Source organism: Carcharodon carcharias, chromosome 14 (genome assembly GCF_017639515.1).
Source record: "Carcharodon carcharias isolate sCarCar2 chromosome 14, sCarCar2.pri, whole genome shotgun sequence".
In the NCBI taxonomy this organism is placed as follows: Eukaryota; Metazoa; Chordata; class Chondrichthyes; order Lamniformes; family Lamnidae; genus Carcharodon; species Carcharodon carcharias.
Genome location: NC_054480.1, coordinates 92,698,611 through 92,717,271, shown reverse-complemented (window position 1 = coordinate 92,717,271; position 18,661 = coordinate 92,698,611). Strand labels below are relative to the sequence as shown.

At 41.3% G+C, this 18,661-nt stretch overlaps 1 protein-coding gene across 4 annotated transcripts in view; it reads right to left on the bottom strand.

The window, feature by feature from the left end:
- ndc80 (NDC80 kinetochore complex component) overlaps positions 1–18,661 on the bottom strand; it is a 134,062-nt gene that overhangs the window by 54,400 nt on the left and 61,001 nt on the right. For all 4 annotated transcript variants that reach the window (XM_041204485.1, XM_041204486.1, XM_041204487.1 and 1 more), the window contains 2 exons: positions 10,792–10,885; positions 7,270–7,376 (listed from right to left, as the gene is read on the bottom strand). In XM_041204485.1, coding sequence (XP_041060419.1) covers positions 7,270–7,376; positions 10,792–10,885 — 201 coding nt within the window. The remainder of the gene's footprint in view (positions 1–7,269; positions 7,377–10,791; positions 10,886–18,661) is intronic.

The window sequence follows — 18,661 nt, the reverse complement described above, 5'->3', positions numbered from 1 at the left end:
AAGTGGTCTGTACCTTGCCCATTTGCGATCAGCAGCTGGGACATGCTGTTTAATACAATCCTGCAGTCTTTGGGACGTATGGCCTATATACTTAGCGTTAGACTGGCACTAAAATTCATTAACCACGTTACTCATTTGAGAGTATGGGTTGATTAGGAAGAACCAGCATGGATTTCTAAAGGGGAAATTGTGTTCAACTAACTTGCTGGAGTTTTTTGAAGAGGTAATAGAGAGAGTAGATGAGGGCAATGCAGTTGATGTAGTGTACATGGATTTTAAAAGACATTCAGTGCCACACAACAGCCTTGAGAAAAGTCTCAGCTCATGGAACAAAAGGGACAGTAACAATATGAATACAATATTGGCTGAGCAATAGGAAACAGAGAGTAATAATATTTTTCGGGCTGGAGGACTGTTTCCAGTGGAGTTCTCCAGGGGTTGGTACTGGGACCCTTGCTTTTCCAGATATATATTAATGATTTAGATCTTGGTGTGCATGGTATAATTTCAAAGTTTGCAGATGGTACAAAACTTGGAAGCATTCTAAACTGTAAGGAGGACAGTGAAGAACTTCAAAAGGACATAGACAAATTGATGGAGTAGACAGATAAATGGCAGGTGAAGTGTGGCAGATAGGTGGCAATGTGGAGAAGTGTGAGGTGATTCATTTTGGTAGGAACATGGAAAGACAATATAAAATAAGGGGTACAATTCTTAAAGGGGTGCAGGAGCAGAGGAACCTGGGTATATCTGTGCATAATTCATTAAAGGTGCCAGGACAGGTGGAGAGAGCAATTAATAAAGCACATAGTATCCTGGGCTTTATTAATAAGGGCATAGAGTACAAAAGCAAGAGGTTATGCTGAGCTTATATAAGACACTAGTTAAACCTCAGCTGGAATATTGTGTACTGTTCTGGGTGCCACACTATAGGAAGGATGTGAACGTATTGGAGAGTGCAGAAGAGACTTACAAGAATGGTTCCACGGATGAAAAACTTCAGTTATGAAGATAGATTGGAGAGGTCGGGACTGTTCTCCTTGGAGAGGAGAAGGCTAAGAGGAAAGTTGATAGAGATGTTCAAAATTATGAGGGGTCTAGATAGAATCAAGAGGGAGAGGACACAGGTTTGAAGTGATTTTCAAAAGAAGCAAACGTGAAGTGAGAAAATTTTTTTTTCACACAGCGAGTGGTTTGAGTCTGGAATGGGCCAAATGGCTTCCTTCTGTGTTGTAACAATACTGTGATTCTGAGAGATAGACAGAACACCTTTTTGGCTTGACGGCAGCATCCTGTTAGAGGCGAATACCACTCGTGTTGCTACTGCATAGTAGCAGCTTTAAACAGCTAGCTTCACCTGCTGCTCAAATTTTCGAGATACCTTGCCCTTCTGGGCTTGCGGTAGACTGTGATAGAGAACTCCTGGCAGATTTCTCAACTAGTACGTCAAGGAAGGGAAGTCCATTTCAAAAGTGAATTTGAGCGCAGCCTGGAGCCATTAAGACATGCAAGGAACTTATTACATGTAGCAGTGGATTTAAATATTATCCACATATCAGTAATATGCGAGGAGTAGGAGTTAGGTGTCATTCCATCAAAGACACGTTTCTCATAGAACTCAACAAAGATGTGTGCGAGAGCTGAGCCTAGAGGGTATCCCATGGCAGCACTATCTAAGTGGGCATACATGGCGTCATTAAAACTGAACTCAACTGTGTGGGTTACCAAGTTCATAAGCGCAATGAATACTGATTCATGCAATGGTCTAGATCGCCATGATATATGCAGTGCAAATATATATGGCTTCCTTAAATGGAACACTGGTGAATAGGCTAGCAATGTCAAATGAACATATGGACACAGCATTGCTACTGATATGCAAGGCCTGCATGGCCTTCGCAAAAGGAATCCTTCACTGTATATGTAGAAAACTTAAGTGTCAAAACTGGTTGTAACAATTCGCCCAACCATTTGGCCAATTCATGTTGTGCAGAACTGGTCATAGATAAGATAAAATAAAGGTACAATGTCTTGATCAATCAGGGTCAAGCTGCCTGATTTAAATTTTGAACAATGCTTGGCAGTTAACTGTTAGCCACCATCACTGGTGCATTCTCCATGGCAATGCCTCTATCAATCAGTGTCCACTTGCCAACCAATCAGCATTCTCTTCACATACAGTATAAATTGTTTTCCCCTCATATTGGCATTCCTGCGAAATGTCCTGATGAGTGCAAGATGAAAAGCTTCGACACGTCTCTTTTTTCGGCAATACTCAACTTCTGCACTACCAAATGACAACTAGAGAAGGTAACATTACTATGTGAGTGCATCACCTAATAAAGGATTTACTGAGAATGAGAATGAAAAAGTAGCCTCCGAAAATCAAAAAGTAGCCTCCAAAAATCAAAAAGTAGCTCCTGAGGAAATCTCAAGACTCAAGAGCAGCCCTCCAGCAGGGGCGGGTGGGGGAACAAATAAAAAAAAAATTCCTGTTCTCCAATTGCTGGAATCGCACTGGAACCACAGAGGTCAGGGGCTCCTCAGGGTAGTGTTCTAGGCCATCTTCAGCTGCTTTATCAATGACTTTCTTTCCATCATAGGGCAGAAATTTGCTCATGATTGCAGTGTTCAATTCTATTTAGAACTCTTCAGATAATGAAGCAGTCCATATCCACATGCAACATGATCTGGGCAACTTTCACTCAGGCTTGCGCTGACGTGTGGTGCAGATGTTTCTCACCACTTAAATGCCAGGTAATGACCAAGAGAGAGTGTAACCATTTCCTGTTGACATTCATTAGCATTGCCATTGCCGAATCCATTTACATCCGGGAGTCGCCAATGACCATAAACTTAAATGGACCCACCAAATAAATACAGTGGTTATAAGAGGTCAGAATCTGAGTAATCCACAGTAAGTGGCGAGGAGAGAGTGGCGTAGTGGTAATGTCACTGAACTAGTAACCCAGAGGACCAAGCTAATGCTCTGGGGACACGGATTTAAATCCCACCATGGCAGCTGGTGGAATTTAAATTCACTTAATGAACCTAGAATTAAAAAGCTGGTATAATGGTGACCATGAAATCATTATCAATTGCCGTAAAAACCCATCTGGTTCATTAATGTCCTTTAGGAAAGGAAATCTGCTGTGCTTACCTGGTCTGGCCTACATGTGACTCTGATTCCAGAGCCACATCAATGTGGTTCACTCTTAAATGCCCTCTGAAATGGCCTAGCAAGCCACTCAGTTGTACCAAACCACTAGAAAGTCTAAAAGAAATGAAACCACTCGGAATTCCCAGCATTGACCTAGGCACCAGAAATGAAAATGACACACCCAGCGTCAAGCCTGCGAAGTCCTCCTTGCAAAGTCTTCTTGGGGCTTGTGCCTGACACAGCCATACTCACGGAATCATACCATAAAGACAATGTCCCAGACACCACCATCACCATTCCTGGGCATGTCCTGTCCCACCAACTGGACCAGAGGTGACGAGACAGTGATATACAGTCGGGGGGGAGTTGCCCTGGGCGTCCTCAACAGTGACTGTCATAGCATCAAGTTAAACATGGACAAGGAAACCTCCTGCCGGTTACCATCTACCATCCCCCAGCAGCTGATGAATCAGTACTCCTCCATGTTGAAGACCACTTGGAGGAAGCATTGAGCGTAGCAATGGCACACAACATACTCTAGGTAACAACAGTGGCTCGGTAGCACCACTACTAAATAGTAGTTTAGCAGTAGGGCACAGTATAAACCAGGAAATACTTGGAGCACATTAGAAAGGTGCGGCAATAATCATGGGTGATTTTAATATGCATATAGACTGGGCTAACCAAATTGGCAAGGGTAGCCTTGAGGGAAAGTTCATAGAGTGTATTAGAGATTGTTTCTTGGAGCAATATGTTGTGGAACCAACCAGGGAGCAGGCAATTCTGGATTTAGTTTTTGTAATGAGATGGGATTAATTAATGATCTCATAGTAAAGGATCCTCTAGGGAAGAGTGATCATAGCATGATAGAATTTCAAGTTCAGTTTGAGAGCGAGAAACTTGAGTCCCACACAAGTGTTCTGGAGTGAAACAAAAGGTAACTAAATTAGGTATGAGGGCAGATTTGGCCCTAGTGGACTGGGCAGGAAGACTACAAAGTAGGACAGTGGCAAATATTTAATTCCTCCCAAGTAAAATTTTTCCCAATGAGAAAGAAACATGGTAAGAGGGGGAAGAAGCATCCATGGCTAAGCAAGGAAGTTAAAGATAACTTAAAGGCAAAAACTAAGGCAAACTAAATTGCAAAGGCAGGCTGGAAGATTGGGAAACTTTTAAAGATCAACAAAAGGTTACTTAAAAAAATAGAGAGCAATGATAAATTATGAAAGAAAATTAGTGCGAATGTAAAAACTGATAGCAAAAGCTTCTACAAGTATATAAAAGGAAAGAGAGTAGTTGAAGTGAATGTTGGTCCCTTGGAGGACAAGACTGGGGACTTAATAGTGGGGAACGCAGAAATGGCAGAGACGCATAATCAATATTTTGCCTGTTTTCAGTGGAGGACACTAGTACCAGCCCAATAGTAACAGATAATGCAGAGGATATAGAGAAGGAAGAAACTAAGAACAATCACCATCACTAGAGAAAAAGTACTGAGGAAACTATTGGGATTAAAGGGTGACAAGTCCCCAGGACCTGATGGCCTACATCCCAGGGTCTTAAAGGAAGTGTCAGCAGAGATGGTGGATGCATTGGCTATAATATTCCAAAATTCCCTGGATTCTGGAAAGGTTCCAGTGGATTGAAAAAATGCTAATATTCAAAAAGGTGGGGGGGGGGGGGGGGGGGGGGGGGGGGGGAGAGATGGTGGGGAGAAGGGGGGTGGTGGTGGAGGCAGAGGGTAGGAAACTATAGACCAGTTAGTTTAACGTCTGTCATTGGGAAATTGTTGGAATCCATTATTAAGGAAGTAGTAGTGGGGCATTTGGAAAGTCAAAATGCAATCCATCAGAGTCAGCATGGTTTTATGAAGAGTAAATCGTGTTTGACTAATTTGCTAGAGTTCTTTGAAGATGTGACATGCAAAGTGGATAACTGGGATCCTGTAGATGTAGGATATCTGGACTTCCAGAAGGCCTTTAATAAGGTGCCGCACAAAAGATAAGATCACATGGGTAATATATTAGCTTGGATAGAGGATTGGCTAACCAACAGAAAGCAGAGAGTAGGAATAAATGGGTCTTTTTCTGGATGGCAAGCTGTAAGTGCCACAGGGTTCGGTCCTTGGGCCCCAACTATTTACAATCTATATTAATGACTTGGATTCAAGGATAGAAGGTACGAAAACTAAATTTGCAGATGACACCAAAATAGGTGGGAAAGTAAGTTGCAATGAAGAAATAAGAAATTTATAAATGGATATGGACAGGTTAGGTGAATGGGCCAGAATTTGGCAGATGGAGTTTAACGTGGATAAGTGTGAGGTTATCTATTTTAGTAGGAAGAATAAAAGGGCGACTTATTATTTAAATAGAGAGAAACTTCAGAATGCTTCAGTGCAGAGGGATCTGGGTGTCCTTGTGCATGAATCGCAGAAAGCTAGTATGCAGGTACAGCAGGTAATAAGGAAGGCAAATGGAATTTTAGCATTTATTGCTAAAGGAGTAGAGTATAAAATAGGGAAATGTTGTTGCAACTGTACAAGGCATTGGTGAGACCGTACCTGGAGTACTGTGCACAGTTTGGTCCCCTTACTTGAGGGAGGATGTAGTTGCATTGGAGGTGGTTCAGAGGAGGTTCACTAGATTGATTCCAGAGATGCGGGGCTTGTCTTATGAGGAGAGATTGAGCAGTTTAGGCCCATACTCGATAGAGTTTAGAAGAATGAGAGGATATCTAATTGAGATATATAGGATGCTAAAGGGGATAGACAAAGTAGACGTGGAGTGGATATTTCCCTTTCTGGGGCATTCTAGAATGAGAGGCCATAGTTTTAGGCTAAGGGGTGGTAGATTTAAATCCGAGATGAGGAGAAATTACTTTTCTCTAAGGGTCGTGAATCTGTGGAATTCACTACCTCAGAGTGCAGTGGATGCCGGGGCGCTGAATAAATTTGAGGAGATAGACAGATTTTTAATTAGTAATGGGTTGAAAGGTTATGGGGAGAGGGTTGGAAATTGGAGTTGAGGCCAAAATGAGATCAGCCATGATCATAATGAATGGCGGGGCAGGCTCAAGGGGCTGAATTGCCTACTCCTGCTCCTATTTCTTACGTTCTTACTGACTGAGCTGGCTAAGTCCTAAAAGATACAGGAGCTGGACCTTTGGCAGGTAGTGAGGGAATCAACAAGATAGAGAAACACGCTTGGCCTTGTCCTCACTAATCTAACTATCTATTGCAGATGCATCTGTCCATGACAGTATTAGTAGGAGTGACGGCTGCACAGTCCTCATGGAGATGAAACCCGTCTTCACATTGAGAATACCCCCATCCCGTTGTGACACTAGCACCGTGCTAAATGGGATAGATTTCAAACAAATCTAGCAAGTCAAAACTGGGCATCCATGAGGCGCTGTTGGCCATTAGCAGCAATAGAATTGTATTCAATCACAATCTGTAACCTCACAGCCTGGCATATCCCCTATTCTAGCATTACCACCAAGCCATGAGATCAACCCTGGTTCATTGAAGAGTGCCAGGAGCAGCATCAGGCATTCCTAAAAATGAAGTGTCAACCTGATGAAATGACAACACAGGACTACTTGCATGCCAAACAGCATAAGCAGCAAGCGATAGACAGAGCTATTGATTCCGCAACCAACAGATCAGATGTAAGCAGGCAAGTTTAAAAGTCCTTGACAGCTCCCCAGTCAATGGTATTACCATCACTGAATCTCCCACTATCAACATCCTGGGGCTTATCATTGACCAGAAACTGAACTGGACTGGCCATATAAATACCAACCATATCCAGTGATCCAAAATCCCAGAATTAATTATTCACACTACAAACTACAAATTATTGCACTGAAATTTTGAATTGAAGATTAGTAAAATGCAGAAAAATTAAAAGGCAAACTAACAGTTCCATTTTCATACTCTGCTATAATGAAACAAGTGCATAGATTTGCTGTAAATTTATTTCATTACAATGGCATTTCATAAGAGATTAGGATAATGGGAAACAGAACACTTCAAGTGTAGATTATGTAAACATGGAAAAATACAACGAATGAGAAAGCAAATGCACTGAATGAATGTTACTAACCGGTTCATTCTGCTTCTCTGTCTCCAGCTTTTCCAGCTCCTCTGTCAATCTCCTATTTTCTGCAGTGACAGCTTCAAACTGGGCTTCATCCACCCCAAAATGCTGCTCTATAATACAAATTCTGATTTTCATTTTCAATAGGTACATGGTCAAGAGTGCCAGCCAAACCATACCTTAGTACACTATTTATGGACTCAGAAGGATTACATTCTTAGGAACATTTCAATTAATCCAATAATGAGCTAAATGACACCAATCAAAAGGTCCCAGACCCAATATCTGGTCTGTGGTAACCAGAGGCCAAAAACAAAGTCATGGTCCCAATTGCTCCCAGAAATGTACAAATGTTGACTGAATGCACCAAAAAAAGTCAACACCTTTGGGGCAAAAAGGGGAGGAGGTAATTGCAGAAAACTCAGGAGTTCTACAGTAATCCTAGGATAGTGCAGATTTAGATTTGATATAAGAGAAACGTTTGGTCCCATCATCCTTTCGGAGTTTATTCAGTTTCTCAGCTTGCAGCAAGAAAATAAGAATTCCAAAGGCGAAATATCAATAAAGGATGCCAGTGCAGAAAAAACATTTATACTATGTTGATAGGTAAAAGCTCCTCCCTTTTAAAGGCATACAAATTTTATTTTTCTATTGGTTATCTATGAATATGGCAAAAACTTACTGACAACATGCAGTTATTTCTAGGCAAACAACTGTGATTATCTTTTGGCAAACATTTTTCCACTTCCTTCAAAAATATACTTATCAGTGGCGCACGTAATTTTTAAAACGCCAGATCAAAGGCCTTGCAAAAATCCACTTAAATTGGTTTCAACTATAACCAGGGAGAGGTGCAGAGCCAAGGACGATAATGTAGAACTTCACATTGATTCATATTGGCTGAAAGAACATGGAGAGACAATATCAAATAAAGGGTTCAACTGGACTTGAGTGTATTTCTATTTAAGTCATTGAGGCGGCAGGACAGGTTGAGAGAGCAGCTAATAAAGCATACAGTATCCTAGGCTAAGAGTACAAAAGCAAGGAGGTTATGTTGAACTTGTATAGGACACTAGTTCGGTTTCAGTTGGAGCACTGCATCCAGTTCTGGGCGCTGCACTTAGGGAGGACCTGAAGGCATTGGAAATAGTGCAGAAAAGGTTCATGAGAATGGTTCCAGTGAAGAGAAACTAGTTATGAAAATAGATTTGAGAAATTAGGGCTGTTTTCCTTGGAGTAAAGGCAGCTAAGAGGAGATTTGAGAGAGGTTTTTTAAAATTATGAGTGGCCTGGACAGATAGGGAGAAACAGTTCCCACTCATGAAACAATCAAGAATGGGAGGGCACAGATTTAAAATGTGATTCAAATAATACTTAAGACACAGATTTCCAGGTGAAGCAGCGATTTACTTGCACTTCTTTAAATTTAGTCTACTGTATTAGCTGCTCACACTGCAGTCTCCTCTGTATTTGGGAGAGTAAATGCAGACTGTGATGATTGCTTTGTGGAACACCTTTGCTCAGTCCTCAAGTATGACCCCAACCTACCAGTTGCTTGCCATTTCAATGCACCATCTTGCTCTCATGCTCAAATTTCTGCCCTCGGCCTATTACACAGTTTCAGTGAAGCCCAACACAAGCTGGAGGAATAGCACCTCATCTACTAATTAAGCACTTTATAGCCTTCTGGACTCAACATTGAGTTGAACAACTTCAGACCATGAACTCTGTCTCTACTTTGATTTTTATCCCCACAGTGACAGTCTGTATCTTGTTCGCGTGTTTTTGCTTTCAGATAACACTGACCCTTTTTCTGCTAGTAACACATTGTTATTTTGCTTTCAGACAATGCTAATGTGAGGGACTAAGACCTCAGCCTGTATAGTTTTTATAAAATATATAGAAGTATGCTTATTGCTGTCTCTAAAAATATAAAACTGGACAAACACCTAACATGGCTGAATCTATATCTATCTGTGACCTTCAAACAAAAGAAGCTACCTGGCAGTATAAGGGAAGCTCACACATCATTATCTCTGGACAGCCACTAGCAATACATTGTGGGCTGCACAGACCAAATTCAATGAGAGCTATACAAAGGCCACTTGCTAAGACAAAGCACCCCGCAACCTTCATTTAAATTCTTAATGGTTGAGACATTCAACAATCTCGCTGACCCAGATGAGGGATACACATCCCTGTCAAAGTGGAGAGGTGGAAGTCATGTGACATGGGCATCTCACTTGTGGAACCAGTGATATTGCCTTGTGGAACTGCAAAGTCAGTCTGCCATTTTACCACCTAACTCGCAGTGTCACAGATCAGGAGCTCTGGCCTAGGTTGGACACCCGGCCCCAACTACACTGATTCCACTGGAAATTCTATACTATCACCTAGAAGACTGATTCATCTCTGCATGCCTATCTCATCACGTGAAGTCAACACCACTGGAAAAGTGAATGATACAACATTGGTTTTCAGCCCTCCAACCTCAGTGAAAAAATACCTCATTGACCTTTGATCCTGGACTCGAACTCAAAAGAAATAATATTTCCTTTCTCTGTGATCTCTGCACTGTAAACCTTTCCTTCCTCTATCTTTTACTGTATGAATACAAAGGAGGCAACGTTGCAATCCTCCACCCATGTTCTGAGTGTGTGCAAATAAACCAACCCCTTGAGTTTATCCGATCTCAAGTTTGATGTGGGGTTAACAGAAAACTGGAACACATCAAAACTGAGGGGTTGGAAAATATGCCACTGCTTATAAAGGGGGAAGCAAAGAAAACAGTTGGACAGGTGGTGAGAGGAGAAATTAGTGCTGTTTACATTAACCACCACCCCCCCCCTCCTGTCCATAACAGCTGAGCTTTATTATTCTGCTATTAACACCTACTCTGGATCAAAGCTTTAGTCTTTAATACTATTACCACTCCCTTTGTGTTGTGCTCCATGATATCTTTGTTTTTTAATCTCTCTTGCCCTCCAACCTATCCATGACCTTCTATATTGCTCCAACTGCCCCTCCCACTCTTTTTCAACAGCATAATAGCCATCACATTTCTACCCCTCACCAGTTCTCAAGAAAAGTCCTTTGGGCTTGAAACGTTAACTCTGTTCTCTCTCCTCTGATGCTGCCAGATCTGCTGAATTTTTCCAGCATTTGTTTTTATTACAGATTTGAAGTGATTGACAAAAGAAGCAAAAGCAATATGAGAAAAAACATTCTCACGCATAGAGTTGTTAAAGTCTGGAATGCACCACCTGACAGTGTGGTGGAGGCAGGTCCAATCAGTGTAAGGTTATGGGGTGAAGGCAGGAGCATAGCACTAAGTGGGTTGATGATTCAGAGAGCTAGTGCAGACACAATAGGCTGAATGGCCTCCTTCTGCATTGTAACAATTCTTTGAATCTGTGACTTCCACATAGATATCACAGGTGCAAAATGAATCCATTGTTCTAGTCAGTGTACTGTGTAGACAAGGATGGGGGCTGTGGGAGAAATATGGTCAATATGAGTCATACTCACTCAGCAAAGTCAAATTCTCAAGGTTCAAGTCTTCATAGTCGTCTATGCCAGAAAGGTAACGTGAATAACACTTATTCGTATAGTCAATGAACAGCTATAAAATGAGTAAACAAGAATTACAAATACATTTCAGTTCCTTTGGAAAATTTTCTTTCCAAAACAGTAAGTGAAAGAACAAGAAAAAGACAATTTCCCATCCACCAGCCCCCATAACAAAGTATTTTAAAAACTTATATTAACATCTTTAATGTAATAAACCGTCCCAAGGCAGCATTATAATACAAACATTTGGCACTGAACCACATACGGCAATACTAGTCAGAGACCAAAAGCATAGTCCGAGAGGTAGGTTTTAAGAAGTGTTTTAAAAGAGAAAAGTGATGTAGAGGCAGAAGGGGATATGGAGGGAATTTCAGAGATTAGGGTCTAGACAGCTGCAGGTAGAATAATTAAAATCGAGAATGTTCAAGAGGCCAGCATTAGATGAGCACAGATTTCGGAGAGAGAGATTGGAGATAGGCAGCAGCTAGGCCATGGAGAGATTTGAAAACAAAGATTAGAATTTTAAAATCAAGACTTTGCTTGACCCAGGAGTACACAGAGGTGATAGGTGAACTGGACTTGGTGTGAGTTCAGGCAGGGGCAGCAGATTTTTAGATGACCTCAAATTTACAGATGGTAGAATGAGAGAAACCAGCCAGGAGTGCATTGAGATGATCAAGTTTGGAGGTAACAAAGACACGAAAGAATGTTTCAGCAGCTATTGAGACAGGGCCAAAGTCAGGTGATGTTACGGAGGTGGAATTAGGCGGTCTTAGTGAAGATATGAATACGGCTGAAGGCTTATCTCAGGGTCAAATACAACACCAAGATTACAAACAGACTGGTTTAATCTCAGACTGGTTTAATCTCAGACTGTTGCTAGGAAAAGGGATAGAGTCAATAGCTAGGAACAGAGTTCAGAATGGGGACCAAAAACCATGGTTTCAACCTTCCCAATATTTAATTGGGGGAAATTTCTATTCATCCAGGGCTGGAAGTCAGTTGAACAGTCTGACAATTTACAGATAGAGGAGTCATCGAGAGGGGTGGTGGTGAGGTAGTGCTGGGTGTTGTCAGTGTACATGTGAAAATCAGATGTCTATGGTATCCTTTCAACTCGGCATCCTTTGGACTTAAGGGAACAGAGATGAGGGCCTTACTGAAGGAACAGCCAAGGTGAGAAACAGTAATAGTTTTAATGGGGACCAGGCATCAAAGGTGGAGCTGAAGATGAGATTGAGCAAATTAGTAGCTGCAGAAATGTTGTGGCAAATGCAGAGCCAAAGTCTAAACAGTTGGAATTTTGAACGTGCATTTCTAAGTGAATTGGGTGTAAAATGGATCTAAGCCATATGGCGAAGTATAAAACAAGACAGATCTTTTCTTTGATAATAGGTTTTTTAACAGGATGCAGCATTACAGGTCTCTGCCTCATAACTACTAATCAGCCCAATGTCTCAGCAGTCCTTTTTATATGCATTCAAAGGCAATTAATCAATTAATAACCACCACCTGCCTACCCTTAACCTTAACATTCAGGATGGAGCTGATAAGTAGCAAGTAACATTTGTGCCACATAAGTGCCAGGCAATGACCATCTCCAACAAGAGAGAATCTAACCATCTCCACTTTACTTCAATGGCATTATGAATGCTGAATCCCCCACGATCAACATCCATTGACCAGAAAATGAATTGGACCAGCCACATAAATACTGTGGCTACAAGAGCAGGTCAGACGCTGGAAACTCTGCAAATAGTAGCTCACCTCCTGACTCCCAAAGTCTGTCCACCATCTACAAGGCAAAGGTCAGGAGTGTGATGGAATATTCTCCACTTGCCTGGATGAGTGCAGCTCCAACACTCAAGAAGCTTGACACCATCCAAGACAAAGCAGCCCATTTGATTGGCACCCATCCACCACCTTACTCCATCTACCACCACACACTGGCAAAAGTGTGTTCCATCTACAAGATGTACTGTGCAGCAATTCACCAAATCCATGACCTGTACTACCTCAAAAGACAAGGGCAGCAGATGCATGGGAATACCACCACCTACAAGTTCCTCTCCAAGTCACACCCTGTCCTGACTTGGAACTATATCACCGTTCCTTCACTGATGCCAGGTCAAAATCCTGGAACTCCCTTCCTAACTGCACTGTAGGTGTACCTACACCACATGGACTACAGCAGCTCAAGGAGGCAGTTCAGCACCACGTTCTCAAGGCCAATTAGGGATGGGCAATAAATGCTGACTTAGCCAGCGATGCTGACATCCTGTAAAAGAATAAAAAATATATATAATTGACATAGCATTAACACTGGGTGGGGGGCTAGTGTTTCCCGGGTTGATGCTGAAGGAAGTAGAGTTGAGGCGTTGAAGGGGGATGGGACTGAAGAGTGGTACAGGGAGGTGATCAGAGATGGCTTTATTACTTACACGATGGGACTAGCAAGACCACGAGTGTGGTTGTGAATCTGGGTTGAGGTGTTTAAATGGAGGGAAAGACGTAAGAGGGAGGGGAGTTAAGTTTGCAGAAGTTATAGTTGAAGTCTCCGACGTGGGGTAATTGAAATAATTGGATATTAAGACTGACATTAAGACATATTTTAACAGCTTTAAAAGTAGACAAGTGTAGTTAAGAGAGCTCTTTCTAAACATGATGCGAAATACAGCCAACACATAGGCATAATGGGTATGGTATTGTGGAGACCCAACGAACAATCACATCATGAAACTTAATGACCTTCACAGGATAGGTAAACAAATGTTAGGGTGATAAGAGCACAGATTGGAAGGCATCAGAACCAAGGCATTTCTCAGCCTACCAGTGAGATAAGAGACATCTGCAGCCCGAATAATTCTGCTCATTAGGTATGTAACTGGAGGTTGTACTAGGCAGTACAGTGAAATATGATAAACAAAAGACATAAATGTGCTACGCAGCCTTCGTATTGGGAACACAATGCTGGTAAATAAAAGTCCCAGGTTACTCGCAGCTTACAGACTCGTGGTTTCTTTTTCCACAACATCTCCAAGAGGAGAAGAAATTACTGCACAGGATTCTATTTGAATCTGCTGCACGTCTCAGCTCCACCTATTTTACTACCTTTAATAACATATCCACCAAACTAGGGGAGGTGGTGGCATAGTAGTATTGTCACTGGACTAGTATTCCAGGAACCTAGGGTAGTACTCTGGGGACCCGAGTTGAAATGGTGAAATTTGAATTCAATAAAAATCTTCTGGAATTAAAACTCTGATGATGACAACGCCATTGCCGATTGTCATAAAAATCCATCTGGTTCACTAATGTCCTTTAGGGAAGGAAATCTGCCATCCTTACCTGGTCTGGCCTACATGCAACTCCAAACCCACAGCAGTGTGGTTGACTCTGAAATGCCCTATGAACAAAGACAACTGGGGATGGGCAATAAATGCTGGCCTAGCCAGCGATGCCCATATCTCATGAATAAATAAAAAATACTGAAAAAAGGATAACCACAGATGTAACAAGGCCCAACATGGGTGTCGTCAGCTAGGCCAGCATTCATTGCCCATCCCTAATTGCCCTCGAGAAGTTGGTGGTGAGCTGCCTTCTTGAACCATTGCAATCCATGTGGTGTAGGTATACCCACAGTGTTGTTAGGAAGGATGAGTGCTAAACAGGCTAAAAAATTCACTACACTTCAAGTGTTTTTGTTGTTGGACCTTACTGTGAGATTTTGCTGACAATGAAAAGTTTTTGACATTAGTCACTGCTCATAGTCATAAAGATCTACAGCACAGAAAAAGGCTTCAGCCCATCGAGTCTGCACCGGTCAAACTACTCTAATTCCATTTTCCAGCACTAGGCCCACAGCCTTGAATGCCATGGCATTGCAAGTGCATATCCAAATACTACTTAAATGTTATGAGGGTTTCTGCCTCTACCACCCTTTCAGGCAGTGAGTTCCAGATTCTCACCACCCTCTGGGCAAAAAAATTCTTCCTCACATCCCCTCTAAACCTCCTGCCCCTTACCTTAAATCTATGCCCCCTGGTTATTGATCCCTCCAAGGGGAAAAGTTCCTTCCTGTCTACCCGATCTATGTCCCTCATAATTTTATACGCCTCAGTCATGTCCCCCTCAATCTCCTCTGCTCCAGGGAAAATAACCCCAGTCTACCCAATCTCTCCTCATAACTAAAACTCTCCAGCCCAGGCAACAATGTAATAAATCTCCTCTGCACTCTCTTCATTGCAATCACATCATTCCTATAATGCGGGTTCCAGAGCTGCACGCAATACTCTAGCTGTGGCCTAACCAGCTTTTTATGCAGGGAAAGGCAGTAGTCAATTTGTGCACATCAATAAACGTGATAATGGCCAGATAATTTGCTGTAGTAATGTTGACTAGGAGATGTGCAAGACCAGGACATCAGGTGAACCAGAGAAGCTGGGATTCTCTCCTAACAACATAGGTTGAGGAGGGGTGTGGATTTAATATATCTGAAGAGTGACTCTCAAAAGGAAATTGGTTATTTGCTTAAAAAGGAAAAATTTACAGTGCAATGGAGAAGCAGCAAGGAAGTGTACTAATGGATAAACAAAAACAAAAATACCTGGAAAAACTCAGCAGGTCTGGGAGCATCTGCGGAGAGGAGCACAGTTAACGTTTTGAGTCCGTATGACTCTTCAACAGAACTAAGGAAAATTAGAAATATAGGCTTGTTCAAGGCCCGGGGAGGTGGGGGGGGACACAAGAAGAGCTGGATAGAGGGCCAGTGATAGGTGGAGATAACCAAAAGATGTCACAGACAGAAGGACAAAGAGGTGTCGACATGGGATTTTGGAGCAGGAAGATCTCTAATGTTCATCTGAACCAGTAAACAACAGTACTTTGGTTTCATGTCTAATTATAAAAATGCCATGACCTACCATTGCCTATAATGTAGCATGTCAGTAGTAAATGGTTTAAAATTTGAATGGCTTAAAATTGATAAGGTTATGGTATTGGATAAGCTGTCTGTACTTAGAGTTTATAAATAGAGGACTGGACGGGATGCAACCAAGGTAACCAAGAGAAGTGAAAGTGGAAATTGTAGAGGCACTGACCACAAATTTCCAGTCTTCTTTAGATTCAGGGATGGTGTCAGAGGACTGTAAAATTGCAAATCTTACACTTTTTTTTGAGTAAGGATGTAAAGATAAAGCCCAGCAGCTACAGGCAAGTTAGTTTAACGTGGGAAAGCTTCCAGAAATAGTAATTTGTGTCAAAATTAATTGTCATTTGGGCAACTGCAGGTTAATTAAGGAAAGCCAATACAGATTTTTCAGAGCAAATGTTTAGCTAATTTGAAGTTTTTTGATGAGGTAATGCTTTTGATGTGGAGTACATGGACTGCCAAAGATGCCACACAACAGACCAGTGGACAAAGTTATAGATCGTGGAATAAAAGAGACAATAGCAACATGTATACAAAACTGTTTGAGGGACAGGTAACAACGAGTAATGGTTAATGGATGCTTTCTGGGCTGCAGGAAGATTTGTTGAAGAGTTCCCCAGTGGTTTATACAAATTAATGACCTAGACCATGGTGTATAGGGCGCAATTTCAAAATTTGCAGATAATATAAAACTTGGAAGCATTGCAAACCATGAGGAGGGAAGTGTAAAACTCCAAAAGGATGTAGACTGGTCGGCGGAATGGACAGACAAATGGCAAATGAAATTTAATGCACAGAAGTGTGAAGTAATTCGTTTTGGTAGGAAATATGTGAACAGACAATATAAAATAAAGGGTGTAATTCTAAAAGGGGGGTGCTGGAGCACAGGACCTGGGTGTATATGTGCCTAAGTCATTGAAGGTGGCAGGACAGATTGAGAGCACAGATAATAAAGCATACAGTACCCTGGGTTTTATTAGTAGACACTTAGCGGAGAAAAGCAAGGAAGTTATATTAAACACATTCAGCCTTAACTGGAGTGTAGCGCCAGTTCTGGGTGCCTGTCATGAAAGTATAATAATTCTTATATTGTTATTTATTGTAAAAATAGGTTAATAGTGGGGTTTGGATAGTTTGTGTTATGAGTGAGAGAATGAGTGTGTGTGTGCATTGGGGATTTAATTGAATTGGAGACAGCTGGTCTGGAGGGTTTGACTCAATAAAAGAAGCTAGGTTTGAAATGCTAAATATATAAACATGGCTGAAGTATAACAATATAAGGTAAGGAGAATTTGCATTTTTAGATAAATCAGGGCAGTCTGAATTTCAAAGAAATGGTAAGAGGTTTACACCTGGCCAGAGAAGCTATGCCAATCAGTGTGTTTATTTTTTCCCCAAAGGTCACTGACAATATTGGCACCATGAAAAGATTTATATAATGAGAAAGGTAAAGTTCAAAGACATACGTGAACAATGGAATTTACATTAAAAGAAAAAAAATGTATAAAGGAAAATGAGACTGAGTTAGGGAAGGCATTGTAAGATCTACCAGATGTGTGAGAAGCCTTCAGTATTTGTGCATTAAGCCTGCTGTCTATAGAAAATGAAGCTGGGAAAAGCCACTTTGAATTCTACGGTCCACAGGCAAGTGTTGACTTGCCTGGATGTTTGAAATCATTTTTTTCTTTTTAAACTGTTGCCTTAACTGGGGTGCAGCTGAAGCTAAATTAATTAGGGGTTTTAGGAGTTATTATAGTAGTAATTTGTAGATCTATGTACCTCCTTGAAATTTTTTCTTTTGTTAATAAATGTTTAATTTAGTGTTTTTTAAAAAATCTCTGAAGTCTTGGTGGACTTATTACTTCTGAATTCAGGGCGTGCATTTCGAAATAAATACAAATTGCAAAACCATTGTGATAGCCTGATCAAATTTCCCTTGTCAATTTAATCCGCCTGGCACACATCATCTGCTGCGTCATAACAAATTGGGATATTTGATATTGGGAGTAGGAGATATAACCCCGATTGGGTCACAAGATGTATCTAAAGGTAAGTTAACAGGGTTGGTGGATAAGTTGCAGCTCAGGTTACCTGAAGGGGCAAAAATAGCAGACATAGTTGAAGTGATAGCACAACATTTAAAGTTGGAAGCGATGCCTGTCATTAGTGAGTCACAGCTGGAGATTGAGAGACTTCAGTTAGAAATGAAGAAGCTTGAATTTGAACAAGGAACTGAAAAAACTTGAACAGGAAGCAAAAGAGAAAGAAAAAAAATGGAAATGACAAAACTGGAACTAGAGGCAAGAGAGAAAGAAAGGGCATTCCAAAGGGAGCTGGCAGAAAGGCAGAAGAGAGAAAAGAAACAGGATTGGGAATCTGAAATGGCGAGGTTAGAAAAGGAGGAAAGGGAGAAGAAAACAAGAGTACCAACTTAAAAAGCTGGACTTTAAAAAGAGGAGACATCAGACACTGATGAAAGTTCTGATGATGAAAAAAACCTCAACTGAAAACCCATTAGGGAGATGTTTAAATTTGTGCAAGTTATTCCAAAGTTTGAAGATAGAGATGTGGAAGCGTTTTTTATTTCATTTGAGAAGATAGCTAAACAGATGAAATGGCCACAAGAAAACTGAACATTGCTGTTACAAGCTGGTTAGAGTAGAGCACGAGAGGTTTATGCTTCACTGTCAGAAGAAATGTCGGTGGATTATGATGTGGTAAAAATGGCTATTTTGAGTGCACGAGTTGGTTCCTGAGGCACACTGGCAGAAATTTAAGAATATGAGAAAACAGCCTGGGAAAACTTACATTGAGTTTGAGAGAGTAAAACAATGTAATTTTGACCAGTGGATGCAGGCATTTAAGATAGAGACAACAAATGTAGCTCTTAGAAGTAAT